The following is a 27117-nucleotide window of genomic DNA, read 5'->3' on the forward strand; positions in this document are numbered from 1 at the left end:
ACTGCCATCTGCATTCAAACGGGGAATGGGGAAGCCCTGGCTCTTAGCATTTCCCACCATCATTCATCTCCAGGAAGTCCTGAGAGCCAGGAAGGAATGCTGGGGGCCTGGAGAACACACTTGACGGCTGGCGCATCCACTTCCTTGACGCTCAGCCGCGGCCGGGACCCGAGGACAGTGTTCGGGTTGGTGGGAGGGCAGACGCACTGCTTAGCTGTTTTGTCTTCTTCTGGTAGAACATTTGGGGAAGTCCATAAAATTGGGTCATTTTTTTTCATTATTTTGGAATAAAACGTCCCTTAAGTAGCATTCCTTCGACGCTGAGCTCTGATAACATCTTAGGGAAAGTAGCTGTTTCCTGTGTGGAAGAGTCCTCAGAGCAGTAGAATGTGGGAAGACCAGGGGGACGGTAAGGAGATCAGGCCAGCCAGGGGACACTGAGCTCAGGCTGTGGACACCGTGTATGTGCGGTCCCTGGGAGCAAGTGCTCCGTGACCTGGGCTCCTGGTTTCCTGGGAACACTGAGGCTAGAGGCTGCTCCCGATGCAAGATGGCCTTCTCTGGGGGTGGGTGAGAAGAACACCCTGCTGTCCATCTGGGTCTTACTACTAGTTGCTGACTGTCTTTAAGACATGGTGTGATTTTAGCAGCTTGCTTACTATGTTTTGTACTTGCTCATTAAAATTTTTTTTGTGTGTGTGTCCTTCAAAATATGGAGAGTTCAGAAAACAATTCTTAGTTGTTTTAAGAGCCTTTCCAGTTGTTGCCAGACCCTTCTTGCATGGGTCCTCGTGTGGTCTTTGCTCTCCTGTCTGTTCTTTCTCTGGTCGGAGGCTCCACAGCACAAGCCCCGTGTTTATGGAGCCAGCACTCCGGTTCCTCATGGGCTGTGCACCGACCCTCATGTGGCCTCACAGACTGTGTAAGAGAGACATCATTCCATTTTTTCTCCTCAGGTGAGAAAACAGACATTCAAAGGAATATGTAAGTGGCTCAAACTTACTCAATTATTGGCAGAAAAGTAATACCAAGCATTTATCAGACTCCTTACTGTGAGGCTCTGTTCCAGGCACTCTGTATGTACAACCTCAGAGAATCATCCCAGTAACCCAGTTATGTTCTCATGTCCTCTCTGGTTTATAGGTGTAGAAACAGAGGCGTTAACTCACCTGAGATCACAGAGGGGCAGAGATGGGAATAGGACTGCAGGCAGCCCGGCTCCAAGGTGCAACCCTGAACCTGGGAGCCCACCACCCTGCCTCCTCCAGACTCACCCTCTCGAGGATCAGAGGCCCTGGCTGGGCTCTGGAGCCCCAGGCGGTGCTGGATCCATTACTGCGCTGACCTGAGGCTTGGCCAGGTGTCCTGAGGCAGGTAAGCCCAACACCTCCCCGAGCTCCATTCCCCCTGACTCTCATGTCTCCCGCTCCCCTGGCCTCTGGCACATCCCCGTGGACCCCACTTGGCAGAAACCAAGCCGAGCCTCCACTTGCGCGGCCAGGGGAGGCAGGGGCTAGTGATTGTCATTGCTTAGTTTGCCAAGAGCATGGGGTCATCCTTGGGGAGAACCAGGCAAAGGCAACATCACTTCCATCTTAGAAAGAATCTGACTGGGAGGCTGACGCAAGGATCTTAACCACATCTGAGTTTTAAGTTTATGGACCATGTCATTCAGACGCTTGACTGGGTCCTGGGGAATTACCTGCTGTCTGGCTGTCCCTGCCTAGGGGCCAGGTACACCGACTCCACTTCCCCATGTGGGGCTCCAGCCTGGCCATGGTCTCCCCCCATCCCCCTGTCCCATGGGGCTACTCACGTGGCATGGACTGCTGGAGGGAGCTGCCCCGGAAGAGGGTGGGTGGCGTCTTCCTGCTCAGCCTCTTTAGCAGCCGGTCTCGCTCGTTCATCCTGGGGGCACAGTGCACATGGTCAGTCTCCAGCCCCGTGGATACCTCCTGGAGATGCTTGGAGGGCAACTTCAGGTCGTAAGATGAAACAGACCAGGAAAAAGCTGCCCCGTCCAGAAGAACGCCCCATCTCACCAGCTGCCCGTCTGTTCATACAGATGCTACCTGCTGCTGTTCGACCCCTTGAACTGGGTCCTCTGAAAGCCACCCTGTGTCCAGCTCACCCTGTGCAGGACGCCTTGGAGCCCCACCCGCCTCACACCTGAGGGGACCAGAGCTGTGGTTCTGGTGAATGAAAACCCTCCATCCCCACCAGGCCTGGAGCCTCCCCGGGTACCCTGGGGACCCAGCAGGAAATGGTTTCTTTCTGCAGAACCTGATGCTTCTTTAGAACCACGGTGAACATCAAGGTGTATTTTCTTTGAAAATACAAGGAATAGGAGTTCTTCCTGCCTCTCCAGACATGATCCTCTCCAAGGCCGCCACTGCTGTGGGGAGACAGAGGTCCCCCCCGAGGACGGCTGGGCTTTATGCCTACAGACCAAGGGAGGGGGTACTTGGGGTGGTACAGTGCCCTGACTTCCTCCTGTTGGGGAGATGTCACCGGGCTTTCCCCAAGAGACCACGGTGTACAGAGCTGCCCACACCGTCTGTGACAGCTGGACTGGGCCCCTCCAAACTGCACCTGTGGGAGCCCCAACCCTTCAGGATGCCAGGATGGGGCTGGATTAGGACAGGGGGCTTTTAAAGAGCTGATTAAGTTCAAATGGGTTCCCTGGTGGCTTAGACAGTAGAGAAACCATCTGTAATACAGGAGATCTGGGTTCCCTCCCTGGGTTGGGAAGATCTCCAGGAGAAGAGACTAGCTACCCACTCTAGTATTCTTGCCTGGGGAATCCCATGGACAGAAGGGCCTGGCGGCCAACAGTCCACGGGGTTGCAAAGAGTTGGACTCAACTGAGCAACTAGTGTTCAGTTCACATGGAGTTGTTGGGGAGACCCTAATCCAATCTGACGGGGTCCTTATGAGGAGCGGCGATTAAGACACACACACGCAGAGGGATGACCAAGTGAGGCCACGGAGAGGAGACTGCCTTTACTTACAAGCAGAGGAGGCCACCTCTGGAGGAACCAGCCCTGTAGACACCTTGCTCTGGGACTTCCGACCTCCAGAATCATGAGAAAACACTGCTGTTGTTTAAACCATCTGCTGAGTGGTACTTTCTATGGCAACGCACACAGCCCCCTCCCCGACCCCCAATCTGCTCTGCCCCACTTTCCACGATGGAAGTTGTAGGAGAAGCCGAGGTTGTCTGTGGTCCAGGCCTGAGCCCAGGGCCCACTTCATGCTCCCCCAAGGGCCTGTGCGGGGAGAGCAGGGCCCAGCTCCTCTCCATAGACCTACGAGCTGAAGTTCACTGTGCACCAAGACTGCAGTGTCTGATCATCTTGGTTGGAAGGACGAGCCTCAGCCTGCCCACCTCGGGAAGACAGCCGATGAGAACACACGCTTCTCTCTCCCCTCACACTGCTTCTCCCTGCCCTCTCGTCTTTCCTTCCAGGGAAATGAACTGCCCTGGGCCCTCTGAACCACCACCCTGAGCCACAGGGCTGAGCAGATGCACCATCCACAGCTCCCAAACTCTCCGGGCATCAACAGGCACTGCCGTCTCATGCAGGTGTGCTGATCAAGGTGCTTGGTTATCCATCAGCTTGACTTACTTTCACACACACACTCAGACACAGTCTCCACTTACACTCTTGTACCAAGTCCTACAAGTGTTGGGAAAGCTCAAGACAGAAAGGGGTATAAGAATAATATATACCACTTCCAGCATTCTGCTATCTATATATGGTTTGAAAGTCACCTACTCACAAAGACTTAGGAAGAAAGGTGAAGAAAACACAATCAAATATTTACTTTGGTTAATTCTGCTTAATAAGAAGAAAAAAAGGAGTACAGATTACTCAGGAAAGAATAATTTAGGTCTAAAAAAGAGAACTCTTGACAAAATATTACAAACCAAATTCAGCAGTATAATTAAAGGATTATATAACCTTACCAAGGGCTTTCCTTGTGGCTCAGTCAGTAAATAATCTGCCTGCAATGCAGGAGACCCAGGTTCAATCCCTGGGTCAGGAAGATCCCCTGGAGAAGGACATGGCAACCCACTCCAGTATTCTTGCCTGGGAAATTCCATGGACAGAGGAGCCTGGCAGGGTCTCAAGAGTTGGACACAGTTCAGTGACTAAACTGCCACCAACAACCTCACCAAATGGGATTTATCCCCAAATGCAAAGGTGGTACAACATACAAAAATCAGTCAATATAATACACCACACTGACAGAATGAAAGAACAGTATCAATGATCACCTAAATTAACACAGAAAAATCATTTGACAAAGTCCAATGCCCTTTCATAATAAAAATACTCAGCAAACTAAGACAAGAAGGGAAAGTCTTCAACAGAGCATTTATGAAAAACCCACAATTGACATCATACTCTGTGGTGAAACACATCTCTCTTATGATCAGGAACAAGACAAAGCTGTGTGGTTTTACCACTTCTATTCAACAAATTTACTGGACGTTCTAACCAAAGCAGTTAGGTAAGATTCCAACAACATTTTTGTTTTAATAGAAATGGAAAAATTTATCCTAAGATTCATATGGAATTACAAGGGACCCCAAGTAGTCAAAATGATCTTGAAAACAGACCAACAGAATTATTGGACTCATACTTCCTGATTTCAAGATTTACTATAAAACCATAAGTGAAAGTGAGTCACTCAGTCGTGTCCAACTCTTTGCGACCCCACGGATTATACAGTCCATGGAATTCTCCAGGCCAGAACACTGAGGTGGGTAGCTGTTCCCTTCTCCAGGGAATCTTCTCAACCCAGGGAATGAACCCAGGTCTCCCGCATTGCAGGCGGATTCTTTACCAGCTGAACCACAAGGGAAGTCCAAGAATACTGGAGTGGGTAGCCTATCCCTTCTCCAGCGGATCTTCCTGACCCAGGAATTGAACTGGGGTCTCCTGCATTACAGGAAGATTTTTTACCAACTGAACTACCAGGGAGTCCTGAAATTTATAGACATATAAATCAGTGTAGCGTAGTTAAGAGCCTAGTAGTAAACTTGTACATCTATGGTTGGCTGACTTTTGGCCAAGGTACCAAGACCATTCATGAGGAGAAAAAAGTCTCTTCAGCTGGTATGGGTCTGGAGTAACTGAGGTTGAGCTCTTACCTGCAATCACATGCAAAAAGTATCTCAAAATGGGTCAAAGACCTAAATGTAAGAGCTGTGGTTGTTCAGTCACCCGCTCATGTCTGACTCTTTGTGACCCCATGGACTGCAGCACACCAGGCCTCCCTGTCACTGTAAGAGCTAAAACTATATAAATCTTTATATGGATAAAAATAAAAAGATTTTTATATATCTATATGCTGCTGCTAAGTCGGTCCAGTCGTGTCCGACTCTGTGCAACCCCATAGACGGCAGCCCACCAGGCTCCCCCGTCCCTGGGATTCTCCAGGCAAGAACACTGGAGTGGGTTGCCATTTCCTTCTCCAATGCATGAAAGTAAAAAGTGAAAGTGAAGTTGCTCAGTCGTGTCCAACTCTTAGTGACCCCATGGACTACAGCCTACCAGGCTTCTCAGTCCATGGGATCTTCCAGGCAAGAGTACTGGAGTGGGGTGCCATTGCCTTCTCCAATATATCTATATAGAACTATATAAATATTTATGACCTTAGATATGGCAGTTTCTTATCTATGATACCCAAAGCATAGGCAACAACAACAAAAATAGATAAACTGGATTTCATCAAAATTAAAAGCTTTTCTGAATCAAAAGACATTATTAAGAATGTGAACAATCCAATCAAAGAATAGGTCTTCTATATGTCTAAAAACTACACATTTCTTCAGACAGATGGCTGAAAGATATGAAAAGATGGTCAACATCGTTATCAGGGAAATGCAAATCAAAACCACAAGGAGATTTCACTTTGCAATGGTCAGAATGGCTATCATCAAAAAATGTACAAACAATAAATGCTGGAGACTGTGTAGAGAAAAGGGAACCCTTCTGCCCTGTCAGTGGGAATATAAATTGGTACAATATATGTGGGTACAACCACTAAAGAGACCACTATGGGGGTTCCTCACAAAACTAAATATAGGATGACCATGTGATCCTCAAATTCCACTGCTAGGCATATATCCAAAGAAAACCATAATTCAAAATGATATATGCACTCCAGTGTTCACTGTAGCACTATTGACAATAAGCAGGACACGGAAGCAACCTAAGTGTCCATAGACAGAGGACGAATAAAGAAGAGGTGGTACATACATATATACTGGAATCAGTAATTCAGTCGCTCAGTTGTGTCCGACTCTTTGTGACCCCATGGACTGTGCACACCAGACCTCACGTCCATCACCAACTCCCGGAGTTTACTCAAACTCAAGTCCATTGAGTCAGTGATGCCATCCAATCATCTCATCCTCTCTTGTCCCCTTCTCCTCCTGCCTTCAATCTTTCCCAGCATCAAGGTCTTTTCCAATGAGTCAGTTCTTCACATCAGGTGGCCAAAGTATTGGAGCTTCAGCATCAGTCCTTCCAATGAATATTCAGGATTGATTTCCTTTACGATGGCTGGTTGGATCTCCTTGCAGTCCAAGGGACTCTCAAGAGTCTTCTCAACACCACAGTTTAAAAGCATCAGTTCTTAGGCACTCAGCTTTCTTTATAGTCCAACTCTCACATCCATACATGACTACTGGAAAAACCATAGCTTTGACTAGATGGACCTTTGTTGGCAAAGTAATGACTCTCATTTTTAATATGCTGTCTAGGTTGGTCATAACTTTTCTTCCAAGGATCAAGTATCTTTTAATTTCATGGCTGCAGTCACCATCTTCAGTGATTTTAGAGCCCCCCCCAAATTAAGTCTGTCACTGTTTCCATTGTTTCCCCATCTATTTGCCATGAACTGATGGGACCGGATGCCATGATCTTAGTTTTCTGAATGTTGAGCTTTAAGCCAACTTTTTCACTCTCCTCTTTCACTTTCATCACGAGGCTCTTTAGTTCTTCTTTGCTTTCTGCAATAAAGGTGGTGTCATCTGTGTATCTGAGGTTATTGATATTTCTCTTGGCAATCTTGAGTCCAGCTTATGCTTTATCTAGCCTGGCATTTCTCATGATGTACTCTGTATATAGGTTAAATAGGCAGGGTGACAATATACAGCCTTGATGTGCTCCTTTCCTGATTTGGACCCAGTCTGTTGTTCCATGTCCAGTTCTAACTGTTGCTTCAGGAGGCAGGTCAGGTGGTCTGGTATTCCCATCTCTTTCAGAATTTTCCACAGTTTGTTGTGATTCACACAGTCAAAGACTTTGGCATAGTCAATAAAGTAGAAGTAGATCTTTTTCTGGAACTCTCTTGCCTTTTTGATGATACAATGGATGCTGGCAATTTGATCTCTAGTTCCTCTGCCTTTTCTAAATCCAGCTTGAACATCTGGAAGTTCACAATTCACGTACTGTTGAACCCTGGCTTGGAGAATTTTGAGCATTACTTTGCTAGTATGTGAGATGAGTGCAATTGTGGGGTAGTTTGAGCATTCTTTGGCATTGCCTTTCTTTGGGATTGGAATGAAAACTGAACTTTTCCAGTCCTGCGGCCACTGCTGAGTTTTCCAAATTTGCTGGCATATTGAGTGCAGCATTTTCACAGTATCATCTTTTAGGATTTGAAAATGCTCAACTGGAATTCCATCACCTCTACTAGCTTTGTTCTTAGTGATGCTTCCTAAGACCCACTTGACTTCACATTCCAGGACGTCTGGCTCTAGGTGAGTGATCATCACCATCGTGATTATCTGGGTCGTGAAGATCTTTTTTGTACAGTTCTTCTGTGTATTCTTGCCACCTCTTCTTAATATCCTCTGCTTCTGTTAGGTCCATACCATTTCTCTCCTTTATTGTGCCCATTTTTGCATGAAATGTTCCCTTGGTATCTCTAATTTTCTTGAAGAGATCTCTAGTCTTTCCCATTCTGTTGTTTTCCTCTATTTCTTTGCATTGATCACTGAGGAAGGCTTTCTTATCTCTCCTTGCTATTCTTTGGAACTCTGCATTCAAGCGGGTATCTTTCCTTTTCTCCTTTGCCTTTCGCTTCTCTTCTTTTCTCAGCTATTTTTAAGGCCTCCTCAGACAACGATTTTGCCTTTTTGCATTTCTTTCTCTTGGGATGGTCTTGATCACTACCTCCTATACACACACTGTCATGAACCTCTGTCCATAGTTCTTCAGGCACTCTATCAGATCTAATTCCTTGAATCTGTCTCGTCCACTGTATAATTGTAAGGGATTTGATTTAAGTCATACCTGAATGGTCTAGTGGTTTTCCCTACTTTCTTCAATTTCAGTCTGAATTTGGCAATGAGTTCATGATCTGAGCCACAGTCAGCTCCTGATCTTGTTTTTGCTAACTGTATAGAGCTTCTCCATCTTTGGCTGCAAAGAATATAGCCAATCTGATTTTGGTATTGACCACTGGTGATGTCCATGTGTAGAGTCTTCTCTTCTGTTGTTGGAAGAGGGTGTTTGCTATGACAAGAGCATTCTCTAGGCAAAACTCTATTAGCCTTTGCCCTGCTTCATTCTGTACTCCAAGGCCAAATATGCCTGTTACTCCAGGTATTTCTTGACTTCCTACTTTTGCATTCCAGTCCCCTATAATGAAAAGGACATCTTTTTTGAGTGTTAATTCTAGAAGGTCTTGTAGGTCTTCACAGAACCGTTCAACTTCAGCTTCTTTAGCATTACTGGTCGGGGCATAGACTTGGATTACTGTGATACTGAATGGTTTGCCTTGGAAACTAACAGAGATCATTCTGTCATTTTTGAGATTGCATCCAAGTACTGCATTTCAGACTCTTGTTGACTATGATGGCTACTCCATTTCTTCTAAGGGATTCTTGCCCACAGTAGTAGATACAATGATCATCTGAGTTAAATTCACCCATTCCAGTCCATTTTAGTTTGCTGATTCCTAAAATGTCATTGTTCACTCTTGCCATCTGCTATTTGATCACTTCCAATTTGCCTTGATTCATGGACCTAACATTCCAGGTTCCTATGCAATATTGCTCTTTGCAGCATCAGACTTTGCTTCTATCACCAGTCACATCCACAACTGGGTGTTGTTTTTGCTTTGGCTCTATCTCTTCATTCTTTCTGGAGTTATTTCTCCAATGACCTCCAGTAGCATATTGGGCACCTACCGACCTGGGGAGTTCATCTTTCAGTGTCATAACTTTTTGCCTTTTCATTCTGTCCATGGGGTTCTCAAGGCAAGAATACTGAAGTGGTTTGTCTTTTCCCTTGCCAGTAGACCACATTTTGTCAGACCTCTCCACCATGACCCATCCGTCTTGGGTGGCCCTACACAGCATAGCTCATGGTTTCATTGAGTTAGACAAGGCTGTGTCCATGTGATCAGATTGGTTAGTTTTCTGTGATTGTGGTTTTCAGTCTGTCTGCCCTCTGATGGAGAAGGATAAGAGGCTTATAGAAGCTTCCTAAAGGGAGAGACTGACTGAGGGGGAAAACTGGGTCTTGTTCTGATGGGTGGGGCCATCTTTAATCCAATTTTCTGTTGATGGGTGGAGCTCTATTCCCTCCCTGTTGTTTGACCTGAGGCCAAATTATGGTGGAGGTAATGAAGATAATGGCAGTTCATTTCAGTTCATTTCAGTCGCTCAGTTGTGTTCGACTCTTTGTGACCCCATGAATTGCAGCACGCCAGGCCTCCCTGTCCATCATCAACTCCGGGAGTTCACTCAAACTCATGTCCATCACGTAGGTGATGCCATCCAGCCATCTCATCCTCTGTCATCCCCTTCTCCTGCCCCCAGTCTCTCTCAGCATCAGAGTCTTTTCCAATGAGTCAACTCTTCGCATGAGGTGGCCAAAGTATTAGAGTTTCAGCTTTAGCATCAGTCCTTCCAAAGAACACCCAGGACTGATCTTTAGAATGGACTGGTTGGATCTCCTTGAGAGCCCCTTGAGAGTCCAAGGGGCTCTCAAGAGTCTTCTCCAACACCACAGTTCAAAAGCATCAATTCTTTGGCGCTCAGCCTTCTTCACAGTCCAACTCTCACATCCATACATGACCACTGGAAAACCCATAGCCTTGACTAGATGAACCTTTGTTGGCAAAGTAATGTCTCTGCTTTTGAATATGCTATCTAGGTTGGTCATAACTTTCCTTCCAAGGAGTAAGCATCTTTTAATTTCATGGCTGCAATCACCATCTGCAGTGATTTTGGAGCCCCCAAAAATAAAGTCCAAAACAATGCCATTAGCAGCAAAATGAACAGACATGGAGATGATCACGTCAACTGAGGTAAGTTAGACAAAGACAAATATCATATCACTTAGAAGGGGAAACTAATAAAAAAGATACAAATGAGCTTTGTTACAAAGCAGCCTCACAGATCTCAAAATTATACTTAAGACTAACAAAGGGGAAACTTGGGGGAAAGTGATAAATTAGGAGATTTGCATTAACATGTACACACTATTATATATCAAATAGATAACTAACAAGGACTCACTATATAGCACAAAGCACTCAGTGTTCTGTAATAATACACATATAAAGTATATATATATATAACTGAATCACATTGCTGTTCACATGAAACTGATAAAACATTGTAAGTCAACTATACTCCAATTGAAATCTTTTTAAGAAAGTGAAAGGACAACCACAGAATGAAAGTATTTACAAATCGAGTATCTGGTAAGGGCCTAGTACCCAGAATGTATCAATAATCCCAACCCCACAGCAAAAAGACAGACAAACCAAGACAAAAACGGGCAAAGGATTTGGATACATTATCCGAAGAAGAAACACCGTGGTCGATGAGCGCATGAGAAGATACTCAACATCACTAGTCATTAGGGAAATGCAAATCAGAACCACAAAGAAATAGCACCCAGCATCTCCTAGGACAGCTATTAGAAAAATGAGAACAGATAATGACAAGTCTTGGAGAGGATGTGGAGAGATTAGAACATTAGCACATTACTGGTGTATTCAAGAAAATCAGAGATACCAAAGGAACATTTCATGCAAAGATGAGCTCGATAAAGGACAGAAATGGTATGGACCTAACAGAAGCCGATGATATTAAGAAGAGATGGCAAGAATACACAGAAGAACTGTACAAAAAAGATCTTCACGACCCAGATAATCACGATGGTGTGATCACTGATCTAGAGCCAGACATCCTGGAATGTGAAGTCAAGTGGGCCTTAGAAAGCATCACTACAAACAAAGCTAGTGGAGGTGATGGAATTCCGGTTGAGCTATTCCAAATCCTGAAAGATGATGCTGTGAAAGTGCTGCACTCAATATGCCAGCACATTTGGAAAACTCAGCAGTGGCCACAGGACTGGAAAAGGTCAGTTTTTGTTCCAATCCCAAAGAAAGGCAATGCCAAAGAATGCTCAAACTACCACACAATTGCACTCATCTCACATGCCAGTAAAGTAATGCTCAAAATTCTCCAAGCCAGGCTTCAGCAATATGTGAACCATGAACTTCCTGATGTTCAAGCTGGTTTTAGAAAAGGCAGAAGAACCAGAGATCAAATTGCCAACATCCACTGGATCATAGAAAAAGCAAGAGAGTTCCAGAAAAACATCTATTTCTGCTTTATTGACTATGCCAAAGCCTTTGACTGTGTGCATCACAATAAACTGGAAAATTCTGAAAGAGATAGGAATACCAGACCACCTGAACTGCCTCTTGAGAAACCTGTATGCAGGTCAGGAAGCAACAGTTAGAACTGGACATGGAACAACAGACTGGTTCCAAATAGGGAAAGGAGTTCGTCAGGGCTGTATATTGTCACCCTGTTTATTTAACTTCTATGCAGAGTACATCATGAGAAACGCTGGACTGGAAGAAACACAAGCTGGAATCAAGATTGCCGGGAGAAATATCAATAACCTCAGATATGCAGATGACACCACCCTTATGGCAGAAAGTGAAGAGGAACTCAAAAGCCTCTTGATGAAAGTGAAAGTGGAGAGTGAAAAAGTTGGCCTAAAGCTCAACATTCAGAAAACGAAGATCATGGCATGCGGTCCCATCACTTCATGGGAAATAGATGGGGAAACAGTGGAAACAGTGTCAGACTTTATTTTTCTGGGCTCCAAAATCACTGCAGATGGTGACTGCAGCCATGAAATTAAAAGACGCTTACTCCTTGGAAGGAAAGTTATGACCAACCTAGATAGCATATTCAAAAGCAAAGTTATGACCAACCTAGATGGCATATTCAAAAGCAGAGACATTACTTTGCCAACAAAGGTTCGTCTAGTCAAGGCTATGGTTTTTCCTGTGGTCATGTGTGGATGTGAGAGTTGGACTGTGAAGAAGGCTGAGCGCAGAAGAATTGATGCTTTTGAACTGTGGTGTTGGAGGAGACTCTTGAGAGTCCCTTGGACTGCAAGGAGATCTAACCAGTTCATTCTGAAGGAGATCAGCCCTGGGATTTCTTTGGAGGGAATGATGCTGAAGCTGAAACTCCAGTACTTTGGCCACCTCATGCGAAGAGTTGACTCATTGGAAAAGACTCTGATGCTGGGAGGGATTGGGGGCAGGAGGAGAAGGGGACGACAGAGGATGAGATGGCTGGATGGCATCACTGACTCGATAGACGTGAGTCTGAGTGAACTCCGGGAGTTAGTGATGGACAGGGAGGCCTGGCGTGCTGTGATTCATGGGGTCGCAAAGAGTCGGACATGACTGAGCGACTGATCTGATCTGATCTGGTGGGCCTGTAAAATGGTGCTGCCATGGTTCTTCAGGAATTTCAGTGTGGAACTGCTATCTCACCTAGCAGTTCCACTCCTAGGTTAGAAAACAGCCAAAAGAACCAAAAATGGAGTCAGACCCTCGTACACCAATGTCTGCAGCAGCATTATTCATAATAAGAGTCCAGATAGATATCTATCAATTGCTGTGTGGATAAACCATGTGTGGTCTAGCCGTACAGTAGAATATTATTCAGCCACAAAAAGGAATGAAGTACTGACACAGGCACAACATGGAAGAACCTTGAGCACCTTATGGTGAGTGAAAGGCGCCAACCCAGCAGGCCACGTCTCGTCTGGTTTCATTTATACGAAGTGTCTGGAACAGGCAACTACAGAGAGACAGGAGAGTGGGCGGGGACTGCAGCGGGGAGTTGCGGGGAGGGGAGGGCAGCAGGGAGGGTCTGCTCAAAGCATCTGAGGTTTCCATTTGGGGAGATGAAAATGTTCTGGAACTAAACAGGGGTGATGGTTGCACAGCAGGTGAATGTACTAAATGCCACCGAACTGTACACTCAGAATGGTAACTCTTATATACAGAGTAAACAGGTGTTATATTGAACTATATTCAGTATCCTGTGATAAACCATAATGGGAAAGAACATGAAAAAATACATATGTATAACTGACTCATTTTGCTGTACAGCAGAAATTAATACAACATTGTAAATGGCACCCCACTCCAGTACTCTTGCCTGGAAAATCCCATGGATGGAGGAGGCTGGTAGGCTGTAGTCCATGGGGTTGCTAAGAGTCGGACATGATTGAGCGACTTCAGTTTCACTTTTCACTTTCCTGCATTGGAGAAGGAAATGGCAACCCACTCCAGTATTCTTGCCTGGAGAATCCTAGGGACAGAGGAGCCTGGTGGGCTGCCATCTATGGGGTCACACAGAGTCCGACACAACTGAAGTGACTTAGCAGCAGCAAACCAACTCTACTTCAATAACATTAAAAAAAAAACCTAAATTTAAAAGGACAGGGACTGGCTTCTGAATGGAGCAAAATTCCTTCTCCTCACCTGAAGGGTTGGTAAAGATGTCCTCTTTATGGTTTATCTTCCCCACCGGGGTTGGGAGCGGGAATGGAGTTGAGTGCTTGTTTGACCTTTGTCCATTGCAGCTTAGGCAGAGATACTGCCTGAGCTCTATCCCGGCTGTGGAAGGTGCAGGTAAACATCAGTGATGGTGGTGAAAGCCTGTCTCACGCAGCCCCTCAGGCAAACTGCTGCGAAGCCGGCACATCCTGGGGGAGGTGGTTGGTGCGCGCCAGTCTCAAAGAGCAGCAGCAGGATGGAGCAGAGAGCTGGCAAGTGTTATTCGGGGGATAATAAACCTATTCCCACGTGTCTGCTGGGAAGCTGCTCCTGCTAGAACCACACACACATCACTGGTACAGAGCAGAGCATGGAGAGTACAGCAAGAACCACGAGTCTGCTTTAGATTGTGTCAAAAGTTGACACTTTCCAACTGTGAGGCTGGAGAAGCAAGGAGGTCAAACCAGTCAATCCTAAAGGAAATCAACCCTGAATATTCATTGGAAGGAATGATGCTGAAGCTGAAGCTCCGATACCTTGGTCACCTAATGCAAAGAGCCAACTCACTGGAACAGACCCTGATGCTGGGAAAGATTGAAGGCAGGAGGAGAAGAGGATGACAGAGGATGAGATGGTTGGGTGGCATTACTGATTCAATGGACATGAGTTTGAACAAGCTCCAGGAGTTAGCGATGGACAGGGAAGCCTGGCATGCTACAGTCTGTGGGGTCACTAAGAGTTGAACACAACTGAGCAATTGAACAACAACAGAAGTTACAGCTGGTAGGAATCACAGCTGACACCACAAAGCAGCCAAAAAAACAGGTATTTTTAGAAACTTATTTTTAAATGACTGCTGAACTGTCTTCAAAACATAAATCTGATGGGTTCCTCAAGATAAAAGCTAATCCAAAGTTCCTTTACCTTCAGGTAGGGCCAAGCGTCTACCCAGCTAGCTGACTGTTGAAATTCGGACCCACTTTTAAAGATCCCCAGGGAACGAAACTTCATGGCCTCAACTGGTAACTTATTTGGCTCATTATAATCTCAACATTAGGAAATGAGAAATTTTGGGCTCAATCATATTCCAGACTTACCCAGGCCTTTGTAGGATTAAAAAGTAAAAACCCTACCAAAACAACAACAATGAAAAAAACCCTCATCATAGCTAAATACATGTATGTAATGAGGGAAAATAGCAAGAATAAAACAAAACAGTATTTCCAGCTCAAGATTCCAATAAGACAGGCATTCCACGCTGGAGGTATGAGCCCTTCATAAACTCTACGGTGGTGGTGATGCTTTACTTGCTCAGTCGTGTCCGACTCTTTGTGACAACCATGAACTGTAGCCCACCAGGCTCCTCTGTCCATGGAATTCTCCAGGCAAGAATACTGGAATGGGTTACCATTTCCTTCTCCAGGGCATCTTCTTGACCCAGGGATTGAACCCGGGTCTTCCGCATTGGCAGGTGGATTCCTTACCCACTGAGCCACCAGGGAAGCCCTAATAAACTCTATTAGATGGTGGTCAATTATTCTCCTCCTTGGTTGCCTTTGAGGCACTGGGGTGGGGGCCACATCAGACAGGCCCTCCTGGCCCCTTATCCTACAGGAACCACAGAGAGCAGGCGGGGGAGGAGGCCTTGTGAGCAGAGACTCAGGAACACCAACATAGCTCTGCGTGTTCCCCTGGAGGGCTCATCCTCAGGCAGGGACCAGGTCCTCTGTCTTCTCTGCATTTTCACAGTGCGCACCCTGGCTGAGAACAGGGGACAGTTACACACACACCCACACTTGTGCTTGGCATTACCCTGTGTATCTGCCCCGTGTCTCCATCACTGGATCCTGCGTCCTGAGGCTCTGCGTCTGTCCACACTGCCCACCACTGACCTCAGGACAGTGGGTGTGCCAACGCTAGCTGTGAAAATTCCTCTTTAATAAATTCTTCTTTTAAAATGACAGACTAGAGAGCCTTCCTGGGGGGCTCAGTGGTAAAGAATCCGCCTGGCAGTGCAGGAGACAGGGGTTCGATCCCTGGTCTGGGAAGATCCCACATGCCACGGGACAGCTAAGCCCGTGCACCACAACCACTGAGCCTGTGCTCTAGAGCCCCGGAGCTACTGAGTCCACATGGCACAATTACTGCAGCCCTGGCACCCTAGAGACTGTGCTCCGCAACAAGAGAAGCCACCACAGTAAGAAGCCCGAGTGCCACAACTAGAGATGGCCCATGCAGCAGTCAAGACCCAGCATGCAGAAATGCATAAAAAATTCAAAGAGATGACAGAATACGGACATCATCCCACTTCTCTCTGAGAAGAGGAAAGCCCCCTCTAGATCCGCGACAACACTGTGAGCGAGAATTAAAAGTTCTGTGGCCTTTACACAGACAGGACACTGTGTTTTGTCAAGAAAAGAATTCAGACGCAAGCAACAGCTGGAGGACAGTCTGGCTGAGGACAGGATAGAGTTCAAGGTTAACTAACTTAATACAAATTCCATTCCCCAAATAAAAAGATTCCTCTCGTCCTCCCAGGTCTCAAGTCTCCTCGGGCCATCAAAACTGGGGAGTGGAGGGAAGAAAGGCTTGTCTCAGTAGGGTCTGTTTTCTTCTCTTCTGCACAAGGCTTTGGACGGTGCGGGTAAGGGGCGCATTCTGGGTGTCAGAAGACACCTCAGCCTTCTATAGTGTGGACTGGGTGATTTCTTTTCAAAAAGAAGTGTGACCAAGGAGTGGTAGTACCAAATTGTGTGGTGAACTTGACAGGGGAAAACAGTGGATATGAAACCTCAAAAAAAAAGGGGGGGGGTTATGATGGAGAACAGACTGTGGACACAGTGGAAGAGGGCGGAGCGAGTTGAGAGAGTAGCACTGAAACATACATGTCACATGTGCAAAATAGCTGGCGGGAAGCTGCTGCATCACACGGGGGGCTCAGCTCGGCTCTGTAATGACCTAGAGGGGTGGGAGGGAGGTTTAAGTGGAGGGTACATATGTATACTATGGCTGATTCATGTTGTTGTACAGCAGCAACCAACACATGGTCAAGCGATTATTCTCCAATTAAAAGTACATTTTAAAAACTGTTATACAATACCTCCTTGAAATCAAACAAGACAAGCGAGGTCTGTCTGTTGACAACCAGCCTGGCTCAGGACACAGGTGGTGTGCGTGAGGTGACGGTGGTGATGGATAGGGCTGCCGGGGAAACTTTTCACAAAAGGAGGGGCAGGAAATATTGAAAAGATCCCACAGCAAAGATAGAGACATGTAAATCCTCTTCCACCGTGCCTGCTCATGGGGTGGGAATCTAAGTAAACCAGTGAGGAAAGCCAAAAAGAGATAGAAACGGGCAACCAGCAACTACACTGTCCTTTACCTGAAACAGCAAGTTAGGTAAAATTGGCAAAAATGCTTCTCCTGAAAATCAGTATTATCATATTCTGTCTACTTTTAAAACATTTAAGAGGCTGTTAAAAACAAAATTCCCAGAGAAACTTCTGCCTCCAAGAGGATGGAATAGGTACATTTTCTCTATTCTTCCTGTAAAGTACAACTGACAACCCTGGACATCACACGTCAAACAAATATATGAAGACACCGAGAAGGTGGAGAGAAGGTGGAAGACCAGCTGGGAACCTTGGGGCACGAGAAACCTGAGTCTCCTTTTGGCTCGTAGATTCCAGACTTAGAGTGGAAGAGCCTGGCAACCCAGAAATGCCCAGAGGTGCAGCCAGAAACACCCAGGAAGAAAGCCCTCTTGTCTTCTGTCAAGAGAGGCAGGAAGGCTGCAGCCTCACAAGACAGAACACTCTTAGACTATAACCACTCTAATCACACACCATGGAAGAAGCTGTGACTCTGTTCTCATCTGTGTCGGCAAAGACCAAGCGAGGCCTGGACTCCACCCTCAAGAGGCTGCGACAAGGTGTCCTAAAACCCTACTGTGTACGTGATGGAGGAGGCAAGGTAGGGACCTGGGGTTTTCATCCCTGCCAGCACCTGGCCCCCTGTGGTGTCAGCGGAGATGTTGGGAGATGCACAGGGGAGAATGGACTTATGTCCTTCCTCTCCTCACTGGGGGGTGGTATCAGAAAAGGCCTAATGGAAAATCAGGACTTTCATCCTTACCCAGTAGTGATGAGGACGTACCTACCTCTGACCCCTCCCTACCTGCCCTGCAGCGTCACTGGAGACCACGCGGAGAGCAGGAACTCTCACCTGCTCTCTGCTGGCATCAACACAGACCAAGCTGGGGTCCAGGAAAACCTCTGCCTGGCTGAGAGGAACCTGCCATAAATCCAGAGTCACATAACACAATACCCAAATGTACAGGTTTTATTTGAAAGGTTCTATACTGAGAACCAGGAAGGTCTGAAATTGAATGTAAAGAGATCAACATATACCAATATCAAGATGACAGAGACGGTGGAATAACCTGGCTAAGATTTTAAAGCAGCCACGATAAAAATGCTTCAGTGAGCAACTATGAACATGCTAAAAGCAAACGGAAAAAAAAAAAAGAAAGCCTCAGCAAAGATATAGAAGATAGAAGAAGAACCAATTGGAAATTTTAGAAGCTCAAAAACACAATCACTGAAATAAAAAGCATGGTGGATGGGCTGCCTTGATGCCAGGGCAGAGGGGACGGAAGAAACAATCTGTAAACGGGAAGACAGGGCAGTAAGCAATGATCTGAGTTCAGTAACAGAGACAAACAGCCTGAAGGAACAATTAGCAGAGCCTTGGACACCTGCGGGAAGATAACTGGCAACATAGCCGTTCATGTCTTTAGAGTTCTAGAAGGAGAGGTGACCAAGGATGGGGCTCAAAAAGCATTCCAAGAAATAAAGGCTGAAAACTCCCCAAATTTGGTGAGAGACATCATCCTAGACATTCAAGAAGCTCCATGAATCTTAACTGGGATAAACCCAAAGAAAGCCAGGCCGAGACATATTATAATTAAACTTCTGGAAATTAAAGACAAGATCTTAAAAAGCAGCCAAAGAGAAATGACACTCTACTTTTGTGGAAAACCAATTCAAATGACAAAGGATTTCTCATCAGAAATGATTGAGGCCAGACACGGCATAATATTTTTCAAGTGCTGAAAGAAAAGAACTGTCAACTCCGCGAAAATACCTTTCAGAAATGAGGAAGAAACTGGAACATTCTTAGATGGGAAGAAAACTAAGAGAATCTGTCACCACCAAAACTGCCCTATGAGAATTGCTAAAGGAAGTTCTAAAAACAAGGAGGGAATAATGAAAGAAGGAATTTCAGAGCATCAGGGGACAACATGGTAAGCAAACAAATGGGTAAAACAATGAGCCTTCTCTTTCCTCCTGAATTCTCCAAATTACATCTGACAAGTTAAAGCAAAAACTGCATACTGTCTGATGTGGTTCTGAATGTGTGTAGAGAAAATATTTAAGAATATTATAAATATGGGTAGGTAAAGAGATAAAAGGAGGCAAGATTTCTGTACTTCACTCAGACTGGTAAAATGTCAACACCAGCAGACTGAGATTAGTTTTGTATATATAATATAATGCCTAGAACAACCGGTAGAAAGAAACTATACTGTAGAGACGTTAAAAACACAACAGATAAATAAAAACGGAATACCAGAAAATGTTCACGTAACACATGAGAAGAAAAAACAGAAAAATGAAAAATAGAACAAACAGAAAACAAAGGATACAGTGGCAAATGAAGCCCAAACCTATTAATAATACGTAAAATATAAATGCTTTAAATATGCCAATTAAAAGACAAGGGTTGCAGAATGGATCACAAAACCGGACCCAGTGATATGACATGCTGTTTACAAGAAACTTCTACTTCAAATGTATTGCTATAGAAAGACAGAAAATAAAAGGATGGAAAAAATACATCACAAGAATATTAACCAAAGGAAAGTAGGAGTAACTGTATTAACATAAGATAAAGTAGATTTGAGAACAAAGAAAAAGTACCAGACAGTGAAAGACATTATGTAACGACAAAAAGGTCAGTGTACCCAAAACACACAGGGATCCTAAATGAATGTCTGTGTACCAGGCAACAGAGATGGAAAGTGTGTGAAGCCCAAACTAACACAATGAAAAGAAAAATAGACAGATTCACAAATACAGTTGAATCTGTCAATATGCTTCTCCCAACATTTGATAGTACAGACAAAATAAGCAAGGAAAAATCACATAATTGTATCAGTTGATGCAAATTAAAACCACAATGAGTTATTATTACACAGCTTTCACAGTGGTTAACATTATAAAAATAGGGACCACACCAAATGCCAGCAAGGATCTGGAAAAACTGGATTTCTCACACATTCCTGGTAGGGATGTTATGTGGTCTGACCACTAGTTCCTTAAAAACACCAAACATACCACATTGTTATGAATATACCAAAACCACTGAATTTACACTTTAAAATGATGAAGTTTATGTATTTAAATTGTATCTCCACAAAAATGATCAGATAAGCCTGGACCAACATGCCAAAGTTGCCAATCCATAGAACTTTGAGCTAAACGGTTGATATTTTTTTTCATATCAACGACAAAAAGGTCAGTGTACCCAAAGCACACAGCGATCCTAAATGAATTCTATCAGAGGGTGGAGGGAACACCTAAACACGCAAGTACTGTAAACCCAGCAGTTGTACTCCTGGACTTTTATCCCAGAAAAATGAACTCATGTTCATGCAAAAACCTGTACACACATGCCTATAAGAGCTTTATTCATAATAGCCCCAACCTAGAAACCCAGGTATCTTTCAACAGGTGAATGGTTTAACAAAGCTTGGTATATCCATACCACGACGTACTACTCAGCAATTAAGAGGAAGGAAGTACTGATACTCGAAACAACACACACGGATCTCCAGAGAACCATGCTGTGTGAGCAAAGCTCACTGCTAGAAGGTTACATACCATATGGTTCATTCACATGGCTTTCTTGAAATGACCAAGTTATAGAAATAGAGAACAGAGAGACGGAGCTAAGCAGAGGATAGAGAGCAGATTTGATTATAAAAAGATGACATGAGAAACCCTGTGGTGATGGAAACATTCTATATCCTGACCACGTCCATGTCAGGTATAGATGACTGAATCTATTCCTGGTTGTGACACTGTTTCTTCAGTTTTGCAGGATGTTACTATCAGGGGAGGGCTTCCCTGGTGGCTCAGTCAGTAAAGAGTCTCCCTGCAATGCAGGAGACCCAAGTTCAATTCCTGGGTCAGGAAGATCCCCTGGTGAAGAAAATGGCAACTCACTCCAGTATTCTTGACTGGAGAATCCCATGGACAGAGGAGCCTGGCGGGCTACAGTCCAAGGGGTTGCAAGAGTCAGACATGACTTAGCAACTAAACCACCACCACCATCAGGGGAACTAAGAGTACATGGGATGTCTCTGTATTATTTCTTACGACTGCAGGTGAGGCTGCAATTTTCTCCAAATAAAAATTTTTAATAAAAATCCCTCTCAGTTTTATGCATTCCTTCTTTTGTGTTTGTCTGTAGTTACCCGTTCGAAGCGGTCAGGAGAACGCTACAACTCAGAGCTGTGTTAGAGCGAGATGGTGGGGGGACCCTCCTCCATCCCCCGCCAGCCCTGCCCCAGGGAGCGGCCGTCCACCTCTGCGGAGCCGTCTGACCTCATTAGAGCAGGCGAAGTGGAGTTGGATCGACAGCCCTGCACATATGGAAACCATTCCCATCCCAGGACTTGCAGTGAGGTGGGAGGCTCTCCTCGAACAGAGCTGAGCTCCGTGGGTCAGTCAGAGAGCCCACGGTGAGGTTAGGTCAGAGTCCTGGGGCTGTGAGGAACAGATAAATTAGCAGGGGCACCTGGCTGACCCAGAGGAGCCTTGGGGAATGGCGGCTCAGTGGGTTGAGGAGCCCCAGATGTAATGGAGCGGGTCAGGAATGGTCCAGGCTCTGCGCGTTTCCTGACGGGCATGTGGGGAAAGGACGAGCCTGAACAGGACTGCAGCGGGACAGCAGCATGTGGGTCAGCAAGAGGCAGCTTTACTGGCAGGAAGTTCTGTTAAAGCTCTGTTTCCACCCAATGGACCTGCTCAGAAGCATTGGCTAAAGGACCCTGGCTTCCTCTCCAACCCAGCATCCTACCTGCTCACCCTTCCCTCCCTCCCTCTGCTCCAGTTGCAGGGCCTTCCGGCCTTTCCTGGAACACCCCAGTTTCCCACCCCAGGGTCTCTGCCTCCCAGGCGGCCCCTTCCCCCAGTTCCCTCAGAGCAGCCCCAGGACCACTGATGTGAGAATGTCCTCCTCTCTCTACCCCGTGTCCCCTGCTTTATCTTCATCCCACTTTCACTGCAGACTTTGTGTTTACGTCTGTGGTCCGTGCTGGACGTCAGCTCCAGGAGGGCTGGAATTTGGGTTTTGTTCACAGTTCTGCACCCAGCACCCAGAACAGTGCTTTAGCCCATAGCAGATGCTTAGGAACTATTTGTTGCAGGATTGACGGAATCAAGAGAGTCTGGTCTCTGGTTCTGAGCACCAAGCAGAGACAAAGACAGACGTGGCAAGGCCACAGAGCCCTGTCTTTTCTTCTCCCCATGAGCTCTCCTCTTCCAGAGGGGTGAGGGGGTAGGTGGCACGACCTCACAAGATCTTGTCACAGGAGCTTATTTCTATAAAAGGGAATTTCCAGGCCCACAGGACTCCCAAGTCTACTTTGTAATTTGGTCAAAGAAGAGCGGGCACGTCTCAGCAGACCCACAGTCTGGTGAAGAGTCAGGAAACTGTGCATCGCGGCCCCAGTCCCAGGCGCGCCAGATGACGCCCAGAAGCATGGACTCACTGAAGGCTGCTAAATTAATACATGAGGAGGTCCCTGGCCCAAATCAAGGTTAGGAATCAAAATCTCAGAACACATGATCCACCAGCAGCCGAGAGGGCTTGAATCCATGGCCAGTCAACAACCACCTTGGCTTTCTCCCCCTCCCCTCCTCTGAGTATACGCCTCTCCCCAGCTCCACTCTGCTCTGTTGCTGCCTGACTTGGACTGTTTTTTTTTTTTTTTTTTTTTTTTTGCTTAAACTCTTGATTTTTAAAAAGATGCTTCAGTTTTCTCTTTTTGTAGGAAGAGTATGTAAATGTGATGAAGGAGGGAAAAGAACTTCGGAAAAACATTTATAAAAAGGCAACAGTGGAAGCAGCCTAAATGTCCATCAACAGAGGAATGGATAAAGAAGATGTGGTACATATATTCAATGGGACACTCTTCAGCCATGAAAAGGAACGAAACTGTGCCATTTGCAGAGACGTGGATGTAGAGACTGTCATATGGGGGAAGTAAGTCAGAAGGAGAAAAACAAATGCCGTATATTAATGCATATATGTTGACTCTATAAAAATGGTATAGGTGATCTTATTTGCAAAACCATTATAGAGACACAGACGTAGAGAACAAATGTATGGATATGACAGGGGCGGGATGAATCAGAAGATTAGGATTGACACTCCTACACCATTGATACTACGTGTAAGAAAGTGAAAGTTGCTCAGGAGTGTCTGACTCTTTGTGACCCCCATGGACTATACAGTCCATCGAATTCTCCAGGCCAGAATACTGGAGTGGGTAGCCTTTCCTTTCTCCAGGGCATCTTCCCAACCCAGGGATTGAACCCAGGTCTCCCGCATTGCAGGAGGAGTCTTACCAGCTGAGCCACAAGGGAAGCCCAAGAATACTAGTGTGGGTAGCCTGTCCCTTCTCCAGTGGATCTTCATGACCCAGGAATTGAACCTGGTCTCCTGCATTGCAGGCGGATTCTTTACCAGCTGAGCTACCAGGGAAGCCCACCAAGTACAAGATAGATAATGAGAGAACCTACTATATAGCACAAGGAACTCGATTCAGTGCTCTCTGGTGACGTTCAACTCAGTTCAGTCGCTCAGTTGTGTCCGACTCTTTGCGACCCCATGAATTGCAGCACGCCAGGAAGGAAATCCAAAAAGAGGGAATAGATGTACACGTAGAGCTGATTCATTTTGCTGTACAGCAGAAACTAACACAGCAAGGTAAAGCAACTGTACTCCAATAAAATTTTTGTAAGAAGGCAGCAGTGAGTGATTTTTGATGGTTACAGGTAACAGCTGGAAGAGGGGCTGACGTAACACAGGGTTCTGGAGGAAAGCCGGGGGCGTGGAAACCACATAATAAAGGTGGGTTTGAACAATGAAGCCTGTTGGGCTGCAGTCTCATTTCCCGAGGGCAAGGCTAGCAGCCCAGGCACGTTAAATACTGGAAAGTCAACCTGACTGGACAAAGGAGCCAGTCTGAAGGTTAAGGCATGAGGACAGGGCCTTCATCATATTTTTTAAAATCAGTTAAATTCCCTGAATGTGAACTTGCCCTTAAATGAAAAATAAAATTTGCCTATTAGAACCTGAGCAGATTTGAATCAAGTATGAAACCACCGATATCTCTCATGATGGTGATTTTGTTTTAAGGTTGCCAACTTCCCAGGAGGCCCATGAAGCTGCAAATTAATTATGATAAAATAACTTCCCCCCACCCCCGCCACCATCACCCAACTTTCATTCCCTCCAATACACACAGGGTCTGGGCAATGAACACCTGACTTCACAGATTCAAAGCAGCGTGCAGACAGAAAAATTCAGAAGGGGCCACAGGGTCCCCCGACTCAATTGTGGAAGTAACTAAAGAAAGATGAGCTTCTCTCCTGATTAACCGCCTAAACACTAACTAAAGATAATGATGGATGGAGGTGCAGCCTGCCCTGTTCTCTGGTGGCTGCAGGCAGGTGCCCCCAGGGAGGCGAGGGTGGAGTGGGCATTGCCTCCCTGCTGATCGGTGGGGAAGACAATAACCTCACTGGATAAGAACAACCGGGGAGGCCCTGCAGCCTCAGACCATTCTCTGTTTCTTTACAGATGTCAGACCACAGACGAGTCACTGCTAGTTCAGCCCAGCCCACGGGGAGAGCTGGAAGGCTTCAAGAAATTGGTTTTTAACCCAGAGCACTTGAGTCACGGTCTTGAGCTGCCTACAGCCTGTTTGGGAACCAGGTGGGTTTGTAATGTAAGCAAGACTTTACAAAGGGGGATGCACTCGTGGTCCTGAGTCCCCAGAGTCCAATCGGCCACTGCCAGCATGTGGGGGAAGCTCTCCCCTTCCTCCCCAACCGCATCCCCAGTGGGGGAGGGGACCGCGACAACAAGTCCTGGGGAGTCTCGGGAAAAGCCAGCAGCTGCCCTCCCTTTGGGATGACTGCGTTCCACGTGGGATGCGGTGCTGGGCTGCAGCGCCTGGGGACAAGGTGAGTGGGGTGACTGCGGGGTGAGCCCAGGCCTGTCCCCAGCCCCGTGCCAGGGCCCAGCATCTCCACACTCAGGCACAGGGGGCGTCCGAGCTGTGTGACCCCGAGGGACAGGCCTGCCCACTGGCTGAGGCTGATGGCACTGCTTCGTGTCTTGGCAGGGCCCCTTCATCACTCCCAGGGGACAGGTCTCCCCTACCAGGCAGGGCCACTTTGGAGCTTTCCCAGATTTTTGGAGATTTCCCAGAATCCTCTCTGGAGACTAACAACTCTATTTGCCATGGCCAAGCCGCCGGCCTGGCTGAACCCCTGACTTGAACTGCTTTTTGCTTAAATAAACTCTTACTTTTTAAAAATATGCTTCAGTTTTCTCTTTTTGTAGGATAGTATGTAGACAGCAGTGATGTTTCTCTGATGTTGCTATTAGTTGCTATTTCATAATCTTTATGGATGACCCAGAGAGAGTCTTCTTGGAAGAGGCCCTGTCTTCTTCCAGGTAAGAGAGCTGCTAAATCTGCCGGTGTTTCTGGCAGACCATCACTTTCAAAATTTCAAAATAAGATTACTGTCTGCATCACTGCTGGCTCATGCTTTGCAGTCTGAAGAAGCGCTCATTGAGAGGCGTACCTGTATCCAACAGGGTGAGGCTGTCCAGGCAGGTCTTCTGGATCACCTTGGTCTGGGTGCCCAGCAGTCTGTGGGAAAGTCCTGGCAGCTGATGCTGGGGCACATGATGAAGAAGAGAAGTACATGGGCGCAAGAGAGAAAACAGGTTTCCCTTTTCTTTTCCAATGGAAAAAACCCTCTGGATTATGAACTTTTTAAAGAGTGTATTAAATGTTTAAAGTTAACTCTTCATATATTATTACCTGGCCTCTCTCTGGGTCATCCATAAAGATGATGAAATAGCAACTAAAAACCATAGACTATCTCCAGTGTTTGATCCCTGTACTTCAGGAATGCATAAACTGCATGGGCGAATGCTGAAACCTCAGAGTATGACACATCTCTGCCTCTGGGAAGCGATGCTGTTTTTCTAAGATAAAGAATAACATCCATCGAGAGAGGAATGGCTAAGGAAGATGTGGTACATAGATACAATGGAATACTCAGTTCAGTTCAGTTCAGTTGCTCAGTCGTGTCCGACTCTTTGCGACCCCATGAATCGCAGCATGCCAGGCCTCCCTGTCCATCACCAACTCCCGGAGTTCACTCAGACTCACGTCCATCGAGTCAGTGATGCCATCCAGCCATCTCATCCTCTGTCGTCCCCTTCTCCTCTTGCCCTCAATCCCTCCCAGCATCAGAGTCTTTTCCAATGAGTCAACTCTTTGCATGAGGTGGCCAAAGTACTGGAGTTTCAGCTTTAGCATCATTCCTTCCAAAGAAATCCCAGGGCTGATCTCCTTCAGAATGGACTGGTTGGATCAATGGAATACTATTCAGCCATAAAAAGAATGAAATAATGCCATTTGCAAGAACATGGATGGAGCTAGAGGTTATCATACTTAGTGAAGTAAGACAGAGAAAGACAAATACCAAATGATATCACTTATATGTGGAATCTAAAAAAAAAAAAAGATACAAGTGAACTTATTTACGAAACAGAAACAGCTTCAAAGACTTAGAAAACAAGCTTGTGGTTGCCAGAGGAAAGGTGAGGGGCGAGGAGTTTGAGGTTAACAGATACGCACTGAGTGCTGAGTGAGTGCTTGGTCGCTTAGTCATGTCTGACTCTTTGTGACCCCATGGACTATAAGCCCACCAGACTCCTTTGTCCATGGAATTCTCCGGGCAAGAATTCTGGAGTGGGTTGCCATTTCCTTCTCCAGGGGATCTTCCCCATCCAGGGATTGATCTCGGGTCTTCTGCATTGCAGGCGGATCTTTATTGTCTGAGTTACCAGGGAAGCCCAAGATACACACTACTATATATAAAA

The 27117-nt window shown here is 46.1% G+C and overlaps 1 protein-coding gene and 1 long non-coding RNA gene across 4 annotated transcripts in view; one reads left to right on the plus strand and one right to left on the minus strand.

Annotated features, from left to right (window-relative positions):
* The window catches only part of LOC139186210 (uncharacterized), a 35554-nt gene extending 30197 nt beyond the window's left edge, over positions 1 to 5357 (plus strand). The window contains exons 3-5 of one of the 2 annotated variants that reach the window (XR_011569756.1): positions 74 to 185; positions 1144 to 1374; positions 2066 to 5357. This is a non-coding gene — a long non-coding RNA (uncharacterized lncRNA). The remainder of the gene's footprint in view (positions 1 to 73; positions 186 to 1143; positions 1375 to 2065) is intronic. The other variant, XR_011569757.1, reaches the window with a different exon arrangement.
* The window catches only part of LOC109567044 (phospholipid-transporting ATPase IB), a 495212-nt gene that overhangs the window by 8528 nt on the left and 459567 nt on the right, over positions 1 to 27117 (minus strand). For both annotated transcript variants that reach the window (XM_070800266.1, XM_070800264.1), the window contains one exon: positions 1817 to 1908. In XM_070800266.1, coding sequence (XP_070656367.1) covers positions 1817 to 1908 — 92 coding nt within the window. The remainder of the gene's footprint in view (positions 1 to 1816; positions 1909 to 27117) is intronic.

The sequence above is a fragment of the Bos indicus genome, chromosome 12 (genome assembly GCF_029378745.1).
Source record: "Bos indicus isolate NIAB-ARS_2022 breed Sahiwal x Tharparkar chromosome 12, NIAB-ARS_B.indTharparkar_mat_pri_1.0, whole genome shotgun sequence".
Taxonomy (NCBI): domain Eukaryota; kingdom Metazoa; phylum Chordata; class Mammalia; order Artiodactyla; family Bovidae; genus Bos; species Bos indicus.